At 37.6% G+C, this 15,111-nt stretch overlaps 2 protein-coding genes and 1 pseudogene across 5 annotated transcripts; 2 read left to right on the top strand and 1 right to left on the bottom strand.

Annotated features, from left to right (window-relative positions):
- The first annotated feature begins 834 nt into the window (after nt 1-834).
- On the top strand, nt 835-2,562 carry LOC147566488 (uncharacterized). Its single transcript, XM_086652984.1, has 2 exons — nt 835-1,677; nt 2,095-2,562. The coding sequence occupies exons 1-2, from the start codon at nt 996-998 to the stop codon at nt 2,400-2,402; spliced, it is 990 nt and encodes a 329-aa protein (XP_086509110.1). The 5' UTR covers nt 835-995; the 3' UTR covers nt 2,403-2,562.
- A 779-nt stretch (nt 2,563-3,341) lies between these two features.
- On the top strand, nt 3,342-13,379 carry LOC147566487 (ras-related protein RHN1-like). Of its 4 annotated transcripts, none has more exons than XR_015230479.1 (9): nt 3,455-3,658; nt 3,741-3,818; nt 3,953-4,120; nt 4,413-4,461; nt 4,584-4,657; nt 9,263-9,356; nt 10,217-10,317; nt 12,711-12,793; nt 13,309-13,379. XR_015230479.1 is itself a non-coding variant. In XM_086652985.1 (8 exons), the coding sequence occupies exons 1-7, from the start codon at nt 3,620-3,622 to the stop codon at nt 10,315-10,317; spliced, it is 603 nt and encodes a 200-aa protein (XP_086509111.1). In that variant the 5' UTR covers nt 3,342-3,619; the 3' UTR covers nt 12,711-13,013. The 4 variants fall into 4 exon arrangements, 1 of the variants encoding a protein (XP_086509111.1); XR_015230480.1 differs by lacking the exon at nt 13,309-13,379 and adding an exon at nt 10,468-10,550 and having other exon boundaries at nt 12,711-13,013; XR_015230481.1 differs by lacking the exon at nt 13,309-13,379 and adding an exon at nt 10,468-12,105 and having other exon boundaries at nt 12,223-13,013.
- Nucleotides 13,380-13,967: 588 nt separating this feature from the next.
- Nucleotides 13,968-14,807, bottom strand: LOC147566486 (jasmonate-induced oxygenase 3 pseudogene; annotated as a pseudogene).
- Nucleotides 14,808-15,111: the final 304 nt, after the last annotated feature.

Raw genomic sequence — 15,111 nt, 5'->3', positions numbered from 1 at the left:
AGCTAGGTCTGTTCATCACGAACAGACCAGATCAGGGTCTGTTCGTGATGAACATACCAGATCAGGGTCTGTTCGTGATGAACATACCCAGATCTGGGTCTGTCCGTGATGAACAGACCAGATCGTGGTCTGTCCGTGATGAACAGATCCAGATCTAGGTCTGTCAGTGATGAACAGACCCAGATCTGGGTCTGTCCGTGATGAACAGACCCAGATCGTGGTCTGTCCGTGATGAACAGACCCAGATCGTGGTCTGTCCGTGATGAACAGACCCAGATCGTGGTCTGTCCGTGATGAACAGACCCAGATCGTGGTCTGTCCGTGATGAACAGACCCAGATCGTGGTCTGTCCGTGATGAACAGACCCAGATCGTGGTCTGTCCGTGATGAACAAACCAGATCGTGGTTTGTTCGTGATGAGCAGACCTCTGTTCATGATGAACAAACCACGATCTGGTTTGTTTGTGATGAACAGACCAAGCTCCAGCGAAGGTTTCCCTTCGCCGGAGTTTAGAGAGAGAGAGGAGAGAGAATTTTAAATTTTTTTTTAGAGAAAGAGAGAAAAAAAAAGTTTGAAGGTCGCCGGCCGGAAATTTGACCGCCCGACGACCTCTGCCGGAGAAGGTGATGAGGTGGCGTAACAGATGATGTGGCGTGACTTGGCAGAGAGAGAAAACATGATGGAGGAGAGAGAGTGACGCTGTTATAACGGGGGCCATATAGGTATTTCTCGTAAAGTAGGGGACCAGGCGAGAAACTGGTCACAAAGTTGGGGGCCATTAGGAAAATAACCCTTTTTTTTTATATCCTCATGAAATGATTAAAATGTGCCTTGTCTTATTAGAGATAGGGGAGTCATCAAGGAGTGCTTGTATCCGCTCTAATCAAACAACCCATTCTAGTATCAAAAATTGTGAAGTCTCTCTTGTATCACTCTAACTTCTTCCATTCATTTCTCTTTCTCTAGAAAATTTGCATTTCTTAATGCTGAAACCATGACTGATCAATCCCATGACACATCACCATTACCACACTCTCACTCTCACCACCGCCACCAACAACCACTACCCATACCACCACTCATATCTCCGACCTCAATCACCTCTCCAACTACCACTTCATCTGAACTAAGAAGAGAATATAGAAAAGGAAATTGGACCCTCCATGAAACACTTATCTTAATTACTGCTAAAAGGATGGATTATGATAGAAGAACCAAATCCACTACTACCCCATCTTCTTCCTCCGCCGCATCCGGTGGCTCAACCTCATGTAAAACGGCAGAGCTCCGGTGGAAATGGGTAGAAAATTATTGCTGGAAAAATGGGTGTATGAGAAGTCAGAATCAATGTAATGATAAATGGGATAATTTATTGAGAGATTACAAGAAAGTTCGTGCATATGAATCACAATCCGACGGTTCTAAAGACTTCATTTCCTATTGGAAATTAGAGAAACAACAACGTAGAGAGAGAAACCTTCCTACTAATCTTCTCTCTGAAATTTATGAAGCTCTTAATGAAGTTCTTCTTCATAGTAGAAATCAGATACCCAATTCTTCAATTCAGCCGTTTGATCTAATCACCACTGCTACTGCCACACCGGCTCCCACTCTTTTAGTGACCGACGGCGACTGTCCTCCTCCGCCGCAACCACCAATTGTACCTGTACCACCAGGTATTTTCGTAATTTCTTCGGTCAAATGCTCAGGTTTGAATTCTCTGACTACATTTACAACTGGTTGTCAGGTTGATCAATACAACACGACCAGTAGTTTGGGTCACTTACACATAAAGTGGGTGAACATAACCATAGCTTACTCAAAGTGTTTGAAATGCCCAAATAGGAATCAAGTTAGGCCCTTTTATGTTTGAGGAAAGAAAAATAGGAGGACTTGTACTTCACAACCTAGGAATAAGAATCTTAATTGAAACTAATTGTTTTTCTTCTTAAAGTTTTGCATGAGAGAAGTTCTTAGATCTTGGGCTCTTTCGTTATCAACTTTTGCATGTTGGTACTCAATAACTAACCAAGTAAACATTGAGTTAATTATTGGGATAAAATCAATTGATTCACTGTACCCTATTTTTGCAGTTGAAATGTTGGATTCATCTGAGACAGAAGAAAGCGAAAAACTATATACTGATACAAAAAATAAACGAAGAGTACATGAAATAAGTTCAACTGTAGCAGAAAACCTATCTGTTTTAGCCAAAACACTAGTTGAATGTGAAGAAAAGAAAGAAAAACGTCACAAACATATAACTCAACTTCAAGAAAGACGAATTCAAATCGAAGAAGCAAGAAAAGAAATTAATGAACAAGGATTTGCTTGTTTAATTTCATCAATTAAGAATTTGTCTGATGCAGTTCAAGAACTAGTATCCACTCACAAAAAATAATGACACCCTATTTTTTTTTTTTTGCAAGATATTCTTCCTATTCAGTATAACGTTATTTATCGTAAGGTCGTGATGTTATTTTCCAGCCGGGAGATCAGTCTTACTTTGTATCTTACTGTTTTAGTCCTAAAAAAACTTAATAAAGCCTTTTGTTTCCATAGCTCTTCACCTTAACTTCTCAAACCTTATTGTTGACGATTGATGGATATAAACGATTGGGTCTATAGAGTGGATACATGAAAAACATGTATGCTCCTTCAATATCACATTTATTGTTTGTTGATGATTAGTGTTTGGTAATTTTCGTAGTTGAAAATCAACTCCTTAGAGATATTACTGCAAAGTACACTTCATTCTATGGCAAGGCAGTAAATTTTAAAAGATCCCCTATTTAGTATTTACTTTGGTTTTCGAGGTTTCTCAGCACAATAGAATCCAAATCTCCACAATTCTCGAGGCTCCCTTTATACAAAATGTCGAGAAATATCTGGCTAAGTATATGCTAAAACCCGCTTAAGGAATACATTCATTCGAATATCTGGTGGAAAATTTTGAATCTAGACTCGCGAGGTGGACAACAATTATAAAGTCTTCTTTTGGACCCATTGGGCACATAGCTCTTCCCGTTGTAATCTCATCTTCAATAACAAAAAGAAGGTCAACACTTGGTTGCCCAAGTTGTTTAAAGTGTTGATACATACTCCAAAAAGTTCCTGGAGGTCCCGAGTTCGATCTCCATAGGAGGTGGAATCCTTGGTTATTAAATTTGGAATTATTAGGATATAAATAATGTTGTTGAGCTTTAAGCCATAGTTAGTTGGGCTTTAGGCCATAGTTCAATTGCACTTTAGTCCTGTTCTTGTTAAATTTGACAGTATCGTGCTTATCACAATTTTGATGTATCAACGTCACCATTGTAATGACTATTGTACATACTAGTCGATTTCTAAAAAAAATAACAAAAAGAATAAAACTTATAATGGAACCCCCAAACTAGGTCCATTTGTGTAAATAACCCATCGTCATCCAACAACACTCGAGAATCATCTTGCGGTTGAGTATTTGAGACGTCAGTACTTTTATTCCTTTGGGAGACTTTTGAGCTACTTCAGCGAATTTCATATTCTTCCATTCTCTTCACGTCAAAAAATAGATCCAACCAAGCAACTATCAAGTAATTCAAAGCTAAATCAAAGCAATTTTATTCTTAATTTTAGATGGCTACCATCGGAAATAACAATCTGAATGCGAAACTCGTAAGTCATTTCATCAAATTAGGGTTTCATTTTCCGATAATCATATTGATGTCCTAATGGCCAATTTCAATTCCGATTATAGGTTTTACTCGGAGATATGGGAACAGGAAAATCGAGTCTAGTTTTGAGATTCGTAAAGGGTCAGTTTCTTGAATTTCAGGTACTTATTAAAGAATTGACATGATTGAATTCAGATTGTGATCATCTTTTTTGTGATCTTAAATAAATTTTGTGTAATTTTTTACTGTTAATATTGTTAGGGTTTTTTGTTTTGTTTTGCATGTTGACGGATAGGAATCAACAATCGGAGCTGCGTTTTTTTCACAGACTTTGGCTGTGAATGATGCCACCGTCAAATTTGAGATTTGGGATACTGCTGGGCAAGAGAGATATCATAGTTTGGCTCCTATGTACTATAGAGGAGCTGCTGCTGCAATTATCGTCTATGACATAACTACCATGGTTTGAATTTGTCAATAGATCCCTTCCATTATTTTCGTTAGATAATTCATGTTTGAGCATATATGTTTGTAAAGTTTGCCGTTTTAAAAATCCGTTTTTTTCCCACAAGTTCTGATATGTTTGCGCTGATTTTCGATAGTTGAAATCTTAGGGGTGAAGATTATCTACTCTTTCTCTATGTAACAAGGACTTGTTAGATCCTGAATAGCTTACTACATACATTTTTATTCGTCTGAATAGTTTCGAAGAATTAGTATAACATTGTTTAATGGCTTTTCTTCTAAACTTGTAGGAATCGTTCGAACGGGCTAAGAAGTGGGTACAAGAGCTTCAAAAGCAAGGTTTGTTATAGGTTCATCTGGTTACTTCAGTATATAATTAGATGAGAATTGAAGCAATATGCTAATTGTGAGTACGTATTGAGTTTCTAAAGTTTTACATTATGTATATTGGTTGGTCTCAGGTAGTCCTAACATGGTTGTGGCACTTGCTGGGAATAAAGCCGACTTGGAAGATAAAAGGAAGGTCACGGCAGATGTAAGTTTTAGATTCTCCTGTCCGTGGGATTCTTTGCTTTTGAATCTTTGATCTAAACACTAATATGTTTCGGAAAGCTTTGACTGAATTATTGAGTGAAGAAGTTCAAAAAAGTTGTTTAATTGAATTCGTAGGTGTCGTTTGGCAACAAAGTGAAATAATGAAAAAAGTTAGTTTGGCAAAAACACTTGCTTATAAGTCAAAAGTTAGTTTGGCGACAACATTTATATTTTTATTGTCATTTTTTTAATAAGTACTTTATTCTTCTTATCATTCTCTATTCAACATAAAATGAAAGCAGATTTATACTGAGTCGATCTAGGCGCAAGAGACGACCTGGTCGATTCCCTTCAACCTGCAACTCAAACAACATAGTTAGTTACTTATTATTTATTAGTTTATCTACGAGCCTCTTAATAGTTGAAGTCTTGAGCTTGATGCAATTTATGATATTAATATTTAAATTTATAGTACATCTTGATATTATCTTAATTATTAGTAGTTATTCAATTTACGTTGAAGGTAGAAGCCCTAAATTTGAAATATATTTGATGCAGGCGCATCTGGGCCGGGCCCGTGAACCCGCGAGTCTCTCGGCCGTATAGCCTAGTCGGCTAGGTCATTAGTTTTAGGAAGAGTCCTAGTTTAGTAAGATTCATAATGAATCTAGGTTTAGGAAGTTGCATTATTTCAGTATTTCTATTATTTAGGAAAGTCCAGTTTGAGTCTATCTAGGAAAGTCTAATATCCTATAAAAGGAGGTCCAGTCTGTCTTTATTTTAGATGTTGAAGAGAAAACCCAATCAAGTTTAATCAAGTTTACAGTTATTTAGAGTTATTTAATCGTTCTTTATCGTTATTTTATCGTTCTTCGTATTAGTTTATTTTATTCTTAAAATTCCGCTGCGTTCTACATCATGTGGTATTCAGAGCCACCAAAGTTTTGGGTGAACGATTCTGAATTTTTTTTTCCAGACCAGTTAAATCAGTATCGATCGTATTCTATCCCGCAAGAAGATTATAATCAACCAGATTATACTCATCAAGAGATAACGAATCGATGCTCATGCTCATCATGTTTATATGCGAATAACGACTCGTACAATTATCATTGGAATCCGGGAGAAACCGTACGAGAAAACCCTCCACAACCGTCTCTTCATCAATACCAACCGTCACCACCACCAGTGTTTCCTACACCACCACCTCCATCTTATTATCCGACACCATCCTCGCCACCACCACCACCTCCGTACTCTTGTTATACACCACCACCGTATTCAACAACGTATTCACCACCATATTCACCACCTCCGATACATTCCTATTCATCACCACCACCACCTTCATACTCTTATTATTCACCACCGTATTCACCACCTCTTATACCACCGTATTCATCGCCATCACCAACACAATCATCTTCTCTTTCCTATTCGCCACCATCGCCACCACAACCGTCTTTTTCCGAAACGGTTGAATCGATATCCGATTTAGCTAAGATTCAACATATGGTGAACAACGTCAAAACAATAATACGTCAACCATATTCCTCGCCTATTTTATCATTCCATGAGGAAAAAGAAAAAGAAGGGTATGAAGAAGTTGAAGAAGACGCTCACAACGTTGTTCAAGTCAACGAAGAAGAAGAACAAGAAGAAAAAGAAGCGTACGAAGAAGTTGAAGCTATAGGTATTTACGCAATTACTTCATCACAAACTACGAAAGGTGAATTATTTTTGGTTGATTTTAACATTAAGTTGAAAAACAAAAACATCACTACCGATATCAATGTGGACACAAATTCTAGGGTCTTCAAAAACATTAATTCTAATAATCCGAACCCTTGAACTACTCTTCAAACACTTCTTAAATCTTCTCATGCATTGAAGAGTAGTAATAAAGAGGTGTTCTTCACTAGTGAAATTCGGAGATTTGGAATCGTTACTGTTCATGAAAATATCCTCAAATCCGTCGCCGAAGTTGGATTAGTCGCTGAAGTTTTCAACAAATCGAAACTCAATCAACTTCCCGGCGATTATGCAATCGGTCATGCCATCACCAGTTCTTCTATGCTTAAAAACGTTCACCCTTTTATTGTTGGTTACCAATTCGGATCAGTTGGAGTTGCCCACAGTGCCAGTCCCAAAGCTAGTCCTTTTTTTGCTTAGAATGGCTAATGCATGTGAACAACTTGAAGGAGCTTACTTAATGGGTTTTATTACTAAAGATAAATTAGTTGCAGTGGGTGATCTTCATGGTTTTATTGGTGAACCCCTAATTCCTCACATTGATACTCTTCACGCTGTGATTTTACAATGTTTAGCTTCTTCTTCTAATCCAGATGTTCTAATTGCTGCTCTTAGAGCTATTATTACTTTTGTTCAGCGTTTCACTACTCTTGCTGATCGAGTTAAGTGTCAAGCCCTTCTACCGGCGATGACGCAAATTTTGACCCAAGCGTTGAACTCTGGGCAAGAGGCAACCACCCAAGAAGCACTTGAATTGATGATTCAATTGGCTGAAACAGAGCCACAATTCTTGAGACATCAACTTGTGGAGATTGTGGGATCTATGTTGCAGATTGCTGAAGCTCAATCCCTTGAGGAGAAGACAAGGCCTTTTTCAATTGAGTTTGTGATTACTCTTACTGAGGCGAGCGAACGAGCACCAGACGCGATGAGAAAATTGCCTCAATTTATCAGCAAGTTGTTTGCTATATTAATGAAGATGTTACTTGTTATTGCGGATGACCTTGTTGTTGGGAATCTAACCTAGTTGTGGAGAATTATTTCTCGGTTTTTCACCCTTACGGATGGTTTCAAATCTCGTGCTCATGTTGTCTTCATAGGAGCTACGACTCGACCAAACAACATTGTCCCGACTTTGAGAAGGTTCGGATGGTTTGATAGGGAAATTGTCATTGGTGTGCCAGATGAAGTTGGACGTGTCGAGGTCTTTCGAATACATACAACGAACATGAAGCTTGCTGACAATGTTGATCTGGACAAGGTCGCAACAAAAATTTATTACCGATACTCCATCACGGTCAATTTTTTCACAAAGAAGCATATAATCATTGATTCCTTCTTCATCAAACTAGAAGATGATGGACGATGTAGAAATTTATTGGACGTTTATTCACTACTATCAGTTTGGCGAAATTCTTCACATCGTGGCTTTCAGTTTATAGTTGGTTACTTAGTCCCTTTCTCTATCCTTCGGATTTCATACACCTTTCGTGCAAAGTGGGAATTACGGATCGCCATGACAGAGTGCATCGTATGTGGGTGCATCACATTGTTTTCTTCATTGAAACGGTTCGGGCCGAACCTTCTGGGGAAAGGGGAGCTGATGCAGGCGCATCTGGGCCGGGCCCGTGAACCCGCGAGTCTCTCGGCCGTATAGCCTAGTCGGCTAGGTCATTAGTTTTAGGAAGAGTCCTAGTTTAGTAAGATTCATAATGAATCTAGGTTTAGGAAGTTGCATTATTTCAGTATTTCTATTATTTAGGAAAGTCCAGTTTGAGTCTATCTAGGAAAGTCTAATATCCTATAAAAGGAGGTCCAGTCTGTCTTTATTTTAGATGTTGAAGAGAAAACCCAATCAAGTTTAATCAAGTTTAATCAAGTTTACAGTTATTTAGAGTTATTTAATCGTTCTTTATCGTTATTTTATCGTTCTTCGTATTAGTTTATTTTATTCTTAAAATTCCGCTGCGTTCTACATCAATATTTATGAAGGTAGTGTACAAAATAGATTTGTAATAACATAGTCAAAAATCTTTATCTTGCACTAAGCCTGACTCGGCCGAGTGACTTGGCTTGACTTGGACTCCGCCCTTGACCGATCCCGAGCCGACTAGCCGAGTCCAAGTTTAACAACTTAGCTTCAAATTTTAGCCATATTTTAATTTCTAAAGTAAAATGCTGTAGAAGCTTTCGCATTCACGTCTCTAGGTTATATCGTTTTTGTGTTACACTAGTTAATCTTTGTAAGTGAAGATAAATGGAATTTATAGCTAAGAGCCTATACTGACACAATTATCTCATTGTCTTCATCTTGTCTGCGTAACAAAATAAACTTCTATCTATTATGTTCTCATGGTCAGAATCAGAAATGGATTCACTTTCTCTCGAGTTGTTCATTCCTAATTTTATGTATCAAGTATAGTTTGCAGAACTTGTAAATACTTTATTTTCTACTTGTTTACATTTGGTAATTATGTCGTAAGAACTTTGTATATAGGGCTACTGTTCTCTATATCTGTTTGTTTCAACTTATGAATACATGCTTCATTTAGTTATTTAGGTACACGTACACAATCACTTTTTTTTTTCCAAAAACAACAAGATTAGCAGCTTATCTTGTGAATAATTTGCTGAGTTGCTGCCTTGCTGGTACTTATTTTCTAAGGAACCTAAACCTATAAAATGTGGAAAGTATTAGGGGCAAAATACCAAAGTAACTTCAACGATGAGAAGTTAGGTTTCTTTTCGAAGTTCTTTAACTTACATATCCACAATCTTCGTCATGGAGGTACGATACTGGGAGATGAGTGAGATTGTAACTGAATTCTCTCTGATCTAATCTATTATCTTGCAGGAGGCCCGCTTATATGCCGAGGAAAATGGTCTATTCTTCATGGAAACCTCTGCCAAGGCTGCTACCAATGTGAATGACATATTCTACGAGATAGGTATTTGTTAATTTGTTTTACTTTTCCTGTGATTAGGAAAATGATAGTAATTTGATATTTACATTGAAAAATCTGCATGCTGGAAAGTAGAACTATGTGTAGCTTCTAAAACTGTGCTCCTGTTCTGGTGTAATTGGCTTGTCTGATTTTGCTCCTAAGTGTATCTATTTCAAGAATCTACTAATGAATTGGTTAGGGAGTCTCGTCATCTGTCAAGGCTTACAATTTAGGAAGATATAGAAAGAAAAACATGGTCTATTATGTTGATGCCTAAGCCTTAGGGTGGCTTCTTGAGCTGGTAGATAGAAGGATGATAATCATTAGCTACAACAACGAGAGTAATTTAAGACACACGATGAGATTTGGGCTAGGACATATAAAGCAGGCACTTGGTGATTGAGTTAAGTTATTTAACATTTGACCAATAAGTCCATTCTGGGAATCGCATAAACATGCGACTTTCATGTGGTTTATTGTAGTACCCGAACAGATAAGTTTGAAGATTGAGAATAGATATTCCATTTGGTTATCCTCATTCCTCATGGTATATCAGTTCTAAGTTAACCGTGAGAGTTAAATTCCTTCTGAAACAGAGACTAATGCTAAGAAAGCAAAATATTTCAACACATTTTCTATGTTGAATGACTATAATTAGTTATTTGATTATCCCTACGAAAGGTAGTTCTAATAGTTAAATGGGTTTCTTTTGGAGTGAATATTGAGCCGTATTTGCTGATTCTATATAGTAGTAGTATGAAATTAGTTAGTGTTTTTTAAGGATTGTAGTTTTCTTGATTCTGTTTATTCACACCATTAGTTGTTTTAAGTTTAATTTGGTTTTGTGGCTTTGGTTCATGCAGCAAAGAAGTTGCCTCGTGCTCAGCCTGCTCAAAATCCATCAGGAATGGTTCTTGTGGACAGACCAGCGGAAAGAACCCCGGCGGCATCATGCTGTTCTTAAGTATGTTCGGATTTCCCTTTGTTTTTTCAATTTAATTTTCCTTTTGCTTTCATAGGCTTACTGCACTGTGTAAAGAAGTCGACTTGAAATAAAAGCTCAACTTAAATACTCAAAACGGACTGAAAGTAGCTTCCCCTGACTATGTTGTAGCCCGCTACATTGCGTCAGCCAGTAGGTTGTGAAGGCCAACTTGTACTGCTGAGTTTGGCCTGCTTTGCACTTTGATTGCTGAAGTGAGTGCCTTACTCGCCTCACCTAATTCAATTTGTCATATCTAAACATGTTATTTGTCTTAAAAATACTTTACTTTCAATAGTGGTGATACATTGTTTTGGTGTTATACTCTTTCCCTTGAGAGTAAATATTGAGTTTATACTTTTTAGGCTGAAGCTTCTAGGAGGCCGTTAATTGACATTGCTTATATGGGCCTAAGGGAGGAAGAGGTCCATCTACTTGCATGGCCTCACGTTACTTTATCTGGGCAGCATAACATTTAGGCCATGTTTGGCACGCGGGAATGGCATGTGAATGGAATGTGATACCCGGGAATCACATTCCAGATCATTGTTTGACTCGCGGGAATGGTGTGGGCTCGGGAATGTGATTCCCACAAAAAGGGGTAATAGCAAACCCAGTGGGAGGTGGGTTTGTGATTCCCATGCACCCGGAATCACATATTTTAATATTTATTGACAAATATATCCTTAACAAAATATTGAATTACCAATTTTATTTTTTTTGTAGGATCTGGTATTAATAAGTACTATTTATGTTTATGAACAAAATTTAATTTTAGATAAATTTCTATTTAGGTTTACGAACAAAATTTTATTTTAGATAAATTTTTATTAAGACATTTATTTATTATCTTTAAAATCTAACCCTTTGATGTATCGTGTTATTATTTCATATCTACGAATTTGAAAAAGTAATGCTGATTTTAATATATAACAAAGTTGATGTGTATATTTTATGCAAAAAAGAAAGTTGATATGTACTTTATGTAGTTTAAGTAAGGTTAAAAGTGAACTTTTACAAATATTTACATTCATATTCCTATACGAACCAAACACCTGATTAGGAATATGTCAGGAATCAAATTCCCATTCCTGGTCAAACCAAACATCAAACTACAGTAATCTGATTCCCAAGAATCACGTTACGGGAATGTGATTCTTGGGAAACACATTCCATTCCCGCGCGCCAAACATGGCCTTAGGTTGTTGGGTTATTTCCCGTTTGGCCCCTTACTTTTTGACTAGTTTCCTGCCGGCCCATTATTCTTAAGGAACTACCCACATGCTACCTTTTTGTTTGTTCTGTCTAAGTCCTGTTATTGTTTAAAAGGATAACCTGACGGTGTGGCAGCCTAACAGTCGAATCATTTGAAGAAATAATAAAAAAAGAGTTAATTTCCATTCAGCCCCTACATGTGACCAACTTGCTCATTTGGCCCTCCACATGTGGCCAATAGACTGTTTGGTCTCCTTCTAGTAGTTCTGTTAACAAAAGGTTTTCAAATTTTCTTTTCTAGGGCTAACATCTGTTGTTTCTCTTATCTCTCTCCTGCTCATTCACTTCCTCTATTTTCTTCTATCACACTCTCCTCTTCGTTCCTCCATTGAGGACGTCCATTGATGAAGGTTGTCAGAGGGAAAAAGCCACATACAAGCAAAGTCAGGTTAAGTGGAAGTCCCTTTGACCCTCATCGCACATTGGGTTTTTCTCTCTTGGAGATAGATAAGAGAGTTGCTCTTCCCGAAGAGTGGAGTTTCCCTTAGCCAAGTAGTGGTTCTTCCTTTTTGGAAGTCCCTTTGACCCTCATCGCACATTGGGTTTTTCTCTCTTGGAGATAGATAAGAGAGTTGCTCTTCCCGAAGAGTGGAGTTTCCCTTAGCCAAGTAGTGGTTCTTCCTTTTTGGCAGAGAAGGGGATCTGCGGAAGGGAACCACATCAATGTTATTTTTCCTTAAAGACCTCTATTGATGGAGGTTCTCAATGGCGAAGAGAAGAACAGGAAAAAAAAGAGGGAGAGGGAGAGAGAGGTGAGATCAAGAGGGAAAAAGGAATAGAGAAATTATAAAAAGGACTATAACCAATATTGGAAAAGAAAAGTTGAAGTTCAACTTTTTGTTTAAAGAACTCTTTAGTAATGGGGCTAATCAGATCAAACGTTTGGAGGGAAATGGGTGAGTAGATCACGTGTCAGGGTGGAACAGTAATTAGCCCTAATAGGAATTATATCTATTGGTGTAACTTTGCTGATAGTATTATGTACTATATTATTCATTCTCGAGTCTTCTCGGTTGGTATATGAAACTAAATCAACAGTGATCACTTTGAGTTGATACTCGTTTTCTTATTTATTTGTCAATTTTCTTTTACTTGGACAGGTAATAAGGTATACAATGGCAATGATCTTACTCGACAAATGGTATATATAGACAAGGGTAGGGGACTACTCCATCGGGCTCGTGTACTTATTACCTCTTCCTTTGTCTGTCTTCTTTGAAGAGGGGTTTCAAAATGATCTGAACTCTCCTTCTAAGGTTTAGTTGACTCTCTGTTACTGAACTACTCTTGTAAATGGGCTAGTACAGTGTGAGTTACGCTGACGAACTTTCTGAAATATTGGAAAACATTGAATTTGTAATGATACAAGGATATTCCTCTTCTATCTACTAGTGTTTGATTAAGTGTGCGTTACCCTGACGAACTTCCTGAAACATTGAATTAGAAACCAAATGAAACAACGCCAATGTGAACATGTATATATACTTCAGGAAATTTGTTAAGTTCATTACATCGAAAACTGCTATTGAAACAACATAATTAGTCCTCGTACACTTATGAGGACAAATCAAGAAGGTAAACACGTGAGCTGAACTACCCACTATTTTACTGTTGATCTAATACACCTTGGATCTCCCGAGGAACCCCACTAAGGATAAGCATGTGTGTTGAAATTTACCCACATTCGATCTCCTGTAGAACCCCACTAAGGATAAGCTGTGTTGTTGAAAGATGCCATGGAGGGTTGGCCAAAATAAGTTGGTCGGTAATGGCGGAAAAAACTGTTACCGAAATATATGTATGATTTAGTGAGGGTTATTCACTTGGAACTTTTATTAGGTCTTTAAAGTTGTTAATACCTTTGAAGTTTAGCGTTAGGTCAGCGTTTTGGGAAAGCAAAATAGTTTTCGGGGTGTCAAATTTTAAAAGGAATATGTAAAATTTTAGAAATTTTCCGGAGAAACAAATTTTAAGGGGACATAAGCTTCTTCCTCTTCTTCTTCAACTCCGACCACCATTTCCGACCACCATCTCCGGTCACCACCTCCAGCTACAACCACCACCATTTTCTTCCTCCTCTTGCCACTCTCTTTCTCTTATAGTTTGCCTCTCTATCTCTGCCCCTCTCTCTCTTACCGTTAGAGAGAGTTTACAGTTAATGATGAAAACATAAACACCCAAAAACCTGTTCCTGTTAAATTTATTCTCAAAGCCATCGATAACCACAAATTCAAGAAGAAGAAGAAAAGTAAGAGGAAAACCCTTATCAAAATTATCAAAATTACAAAACCCTGGTCTCTTTATTATCGCCCAATCACCACCAATGCCAAGGACAACAATTAGCACCATTATCAAAATTACAGATTCCTAGTCTCTTTGCTTTCCCCCACTGAAGTTGGTAATGAAGGCCATTTGTTATGATCCTTGATAGAAGTTGGAAGAAAGTGAAGATAAAAATAGTCACTCCAATCAAGAATTGCATCCTTTTGGACTCCCAAACGACTCCCATAACCTTCATAAGTCGAAGGTGAATTTGCATATTCTTGTTTAACCTCAATTGGTAGATAGAAAAATTCCCTCCATGATTTTTTGGTATTATGAAGAAGTTCATGGCTAATTCCATGGTTCACAACTTGGAAGAACCCCACCCTGTACATGCCTTATAAATTTCGTTCATAGTCGATAAACGAAGTTCATGATCATCGGAATTGAGTCGACTTAAATCGATAAGAGGGATTTGATCAAGTTCATTTGATGAGTTAAGGGTAGGTCTTTGTGAGGGGGGTATGATATATCTATCAGGGATAACTTTGGAACTAGAAAGAGATTGAACTCATATTATTGGTTCAGGCCAATCTTGTAAGGCACTCGTATTGTTTTATTGGTGATGATGATGGTGAGCGGATTTTGGTCGAGATGGTGGTGGCCGGATTTTGGTGATGATGGTGGTGGCCGAATTCCGACAACCCTTGCCAGAATGGAGAAGAAATGGTCAAAAATTTACTTTGCCCCTGACAATTAGAAAATGGTCGGTGTTAAGGGGAAATAAAGAAATTTTCTAGGGTGTGAAGTTTTGGGTGGAATCATAAAAAATTAGACTTTTTTTACTTCCCCCAAACAACCAAATCATTTTCAGCTTTTTCTTATTTTCAGCTACCACCACCATCTCCGGCTACTTCCACCGTATTTGGCGACATTTTTTTTCTCTTCCTCTCCATCTCCGGCGACTTCGTCTTCGTCTCTCTCATTACTCTTCTAAACATTTGGATCGTCCAAAAAACTGAAATCGGTTTCTGTAACCAATTCTTTTTCCCCCAATTTTCTCTTCTTCATCTCTCTCTACATTCTTATTACTACCTAAATCACTTCCCAAATCGATTAATTTCTTTTTCTCGGTTGATTCTTTTCTATTCTGATTATAGCATATCAATTGCTTTGATTCATCATCATTTGATTACCCTAATTTAAAAGTATTCAACTACTACTAAATTAGTAGTACTT

Source organism: Eschscholzia californica, unplaced genomic scaffold (genome assembly GCF_041429995.1).
Source record: "Eschscholzia californica isolate CP2 unplaced genomic scaffold, dmEscCali1.0.p SCAF_1, whole genome shotgun sequence".
NCBI lineage: Eukaryota > Viridiplantae > Streptophyta > Magnoliopsida > Ranunculales > Papaveraceae > Eschscholzia > Eschscholzia californica.
The sequence above is the reverse complement of the archived record's forward strand: the minus strand, read 5'-3'. Positions and strand labels throughout refer to the sequence as shown.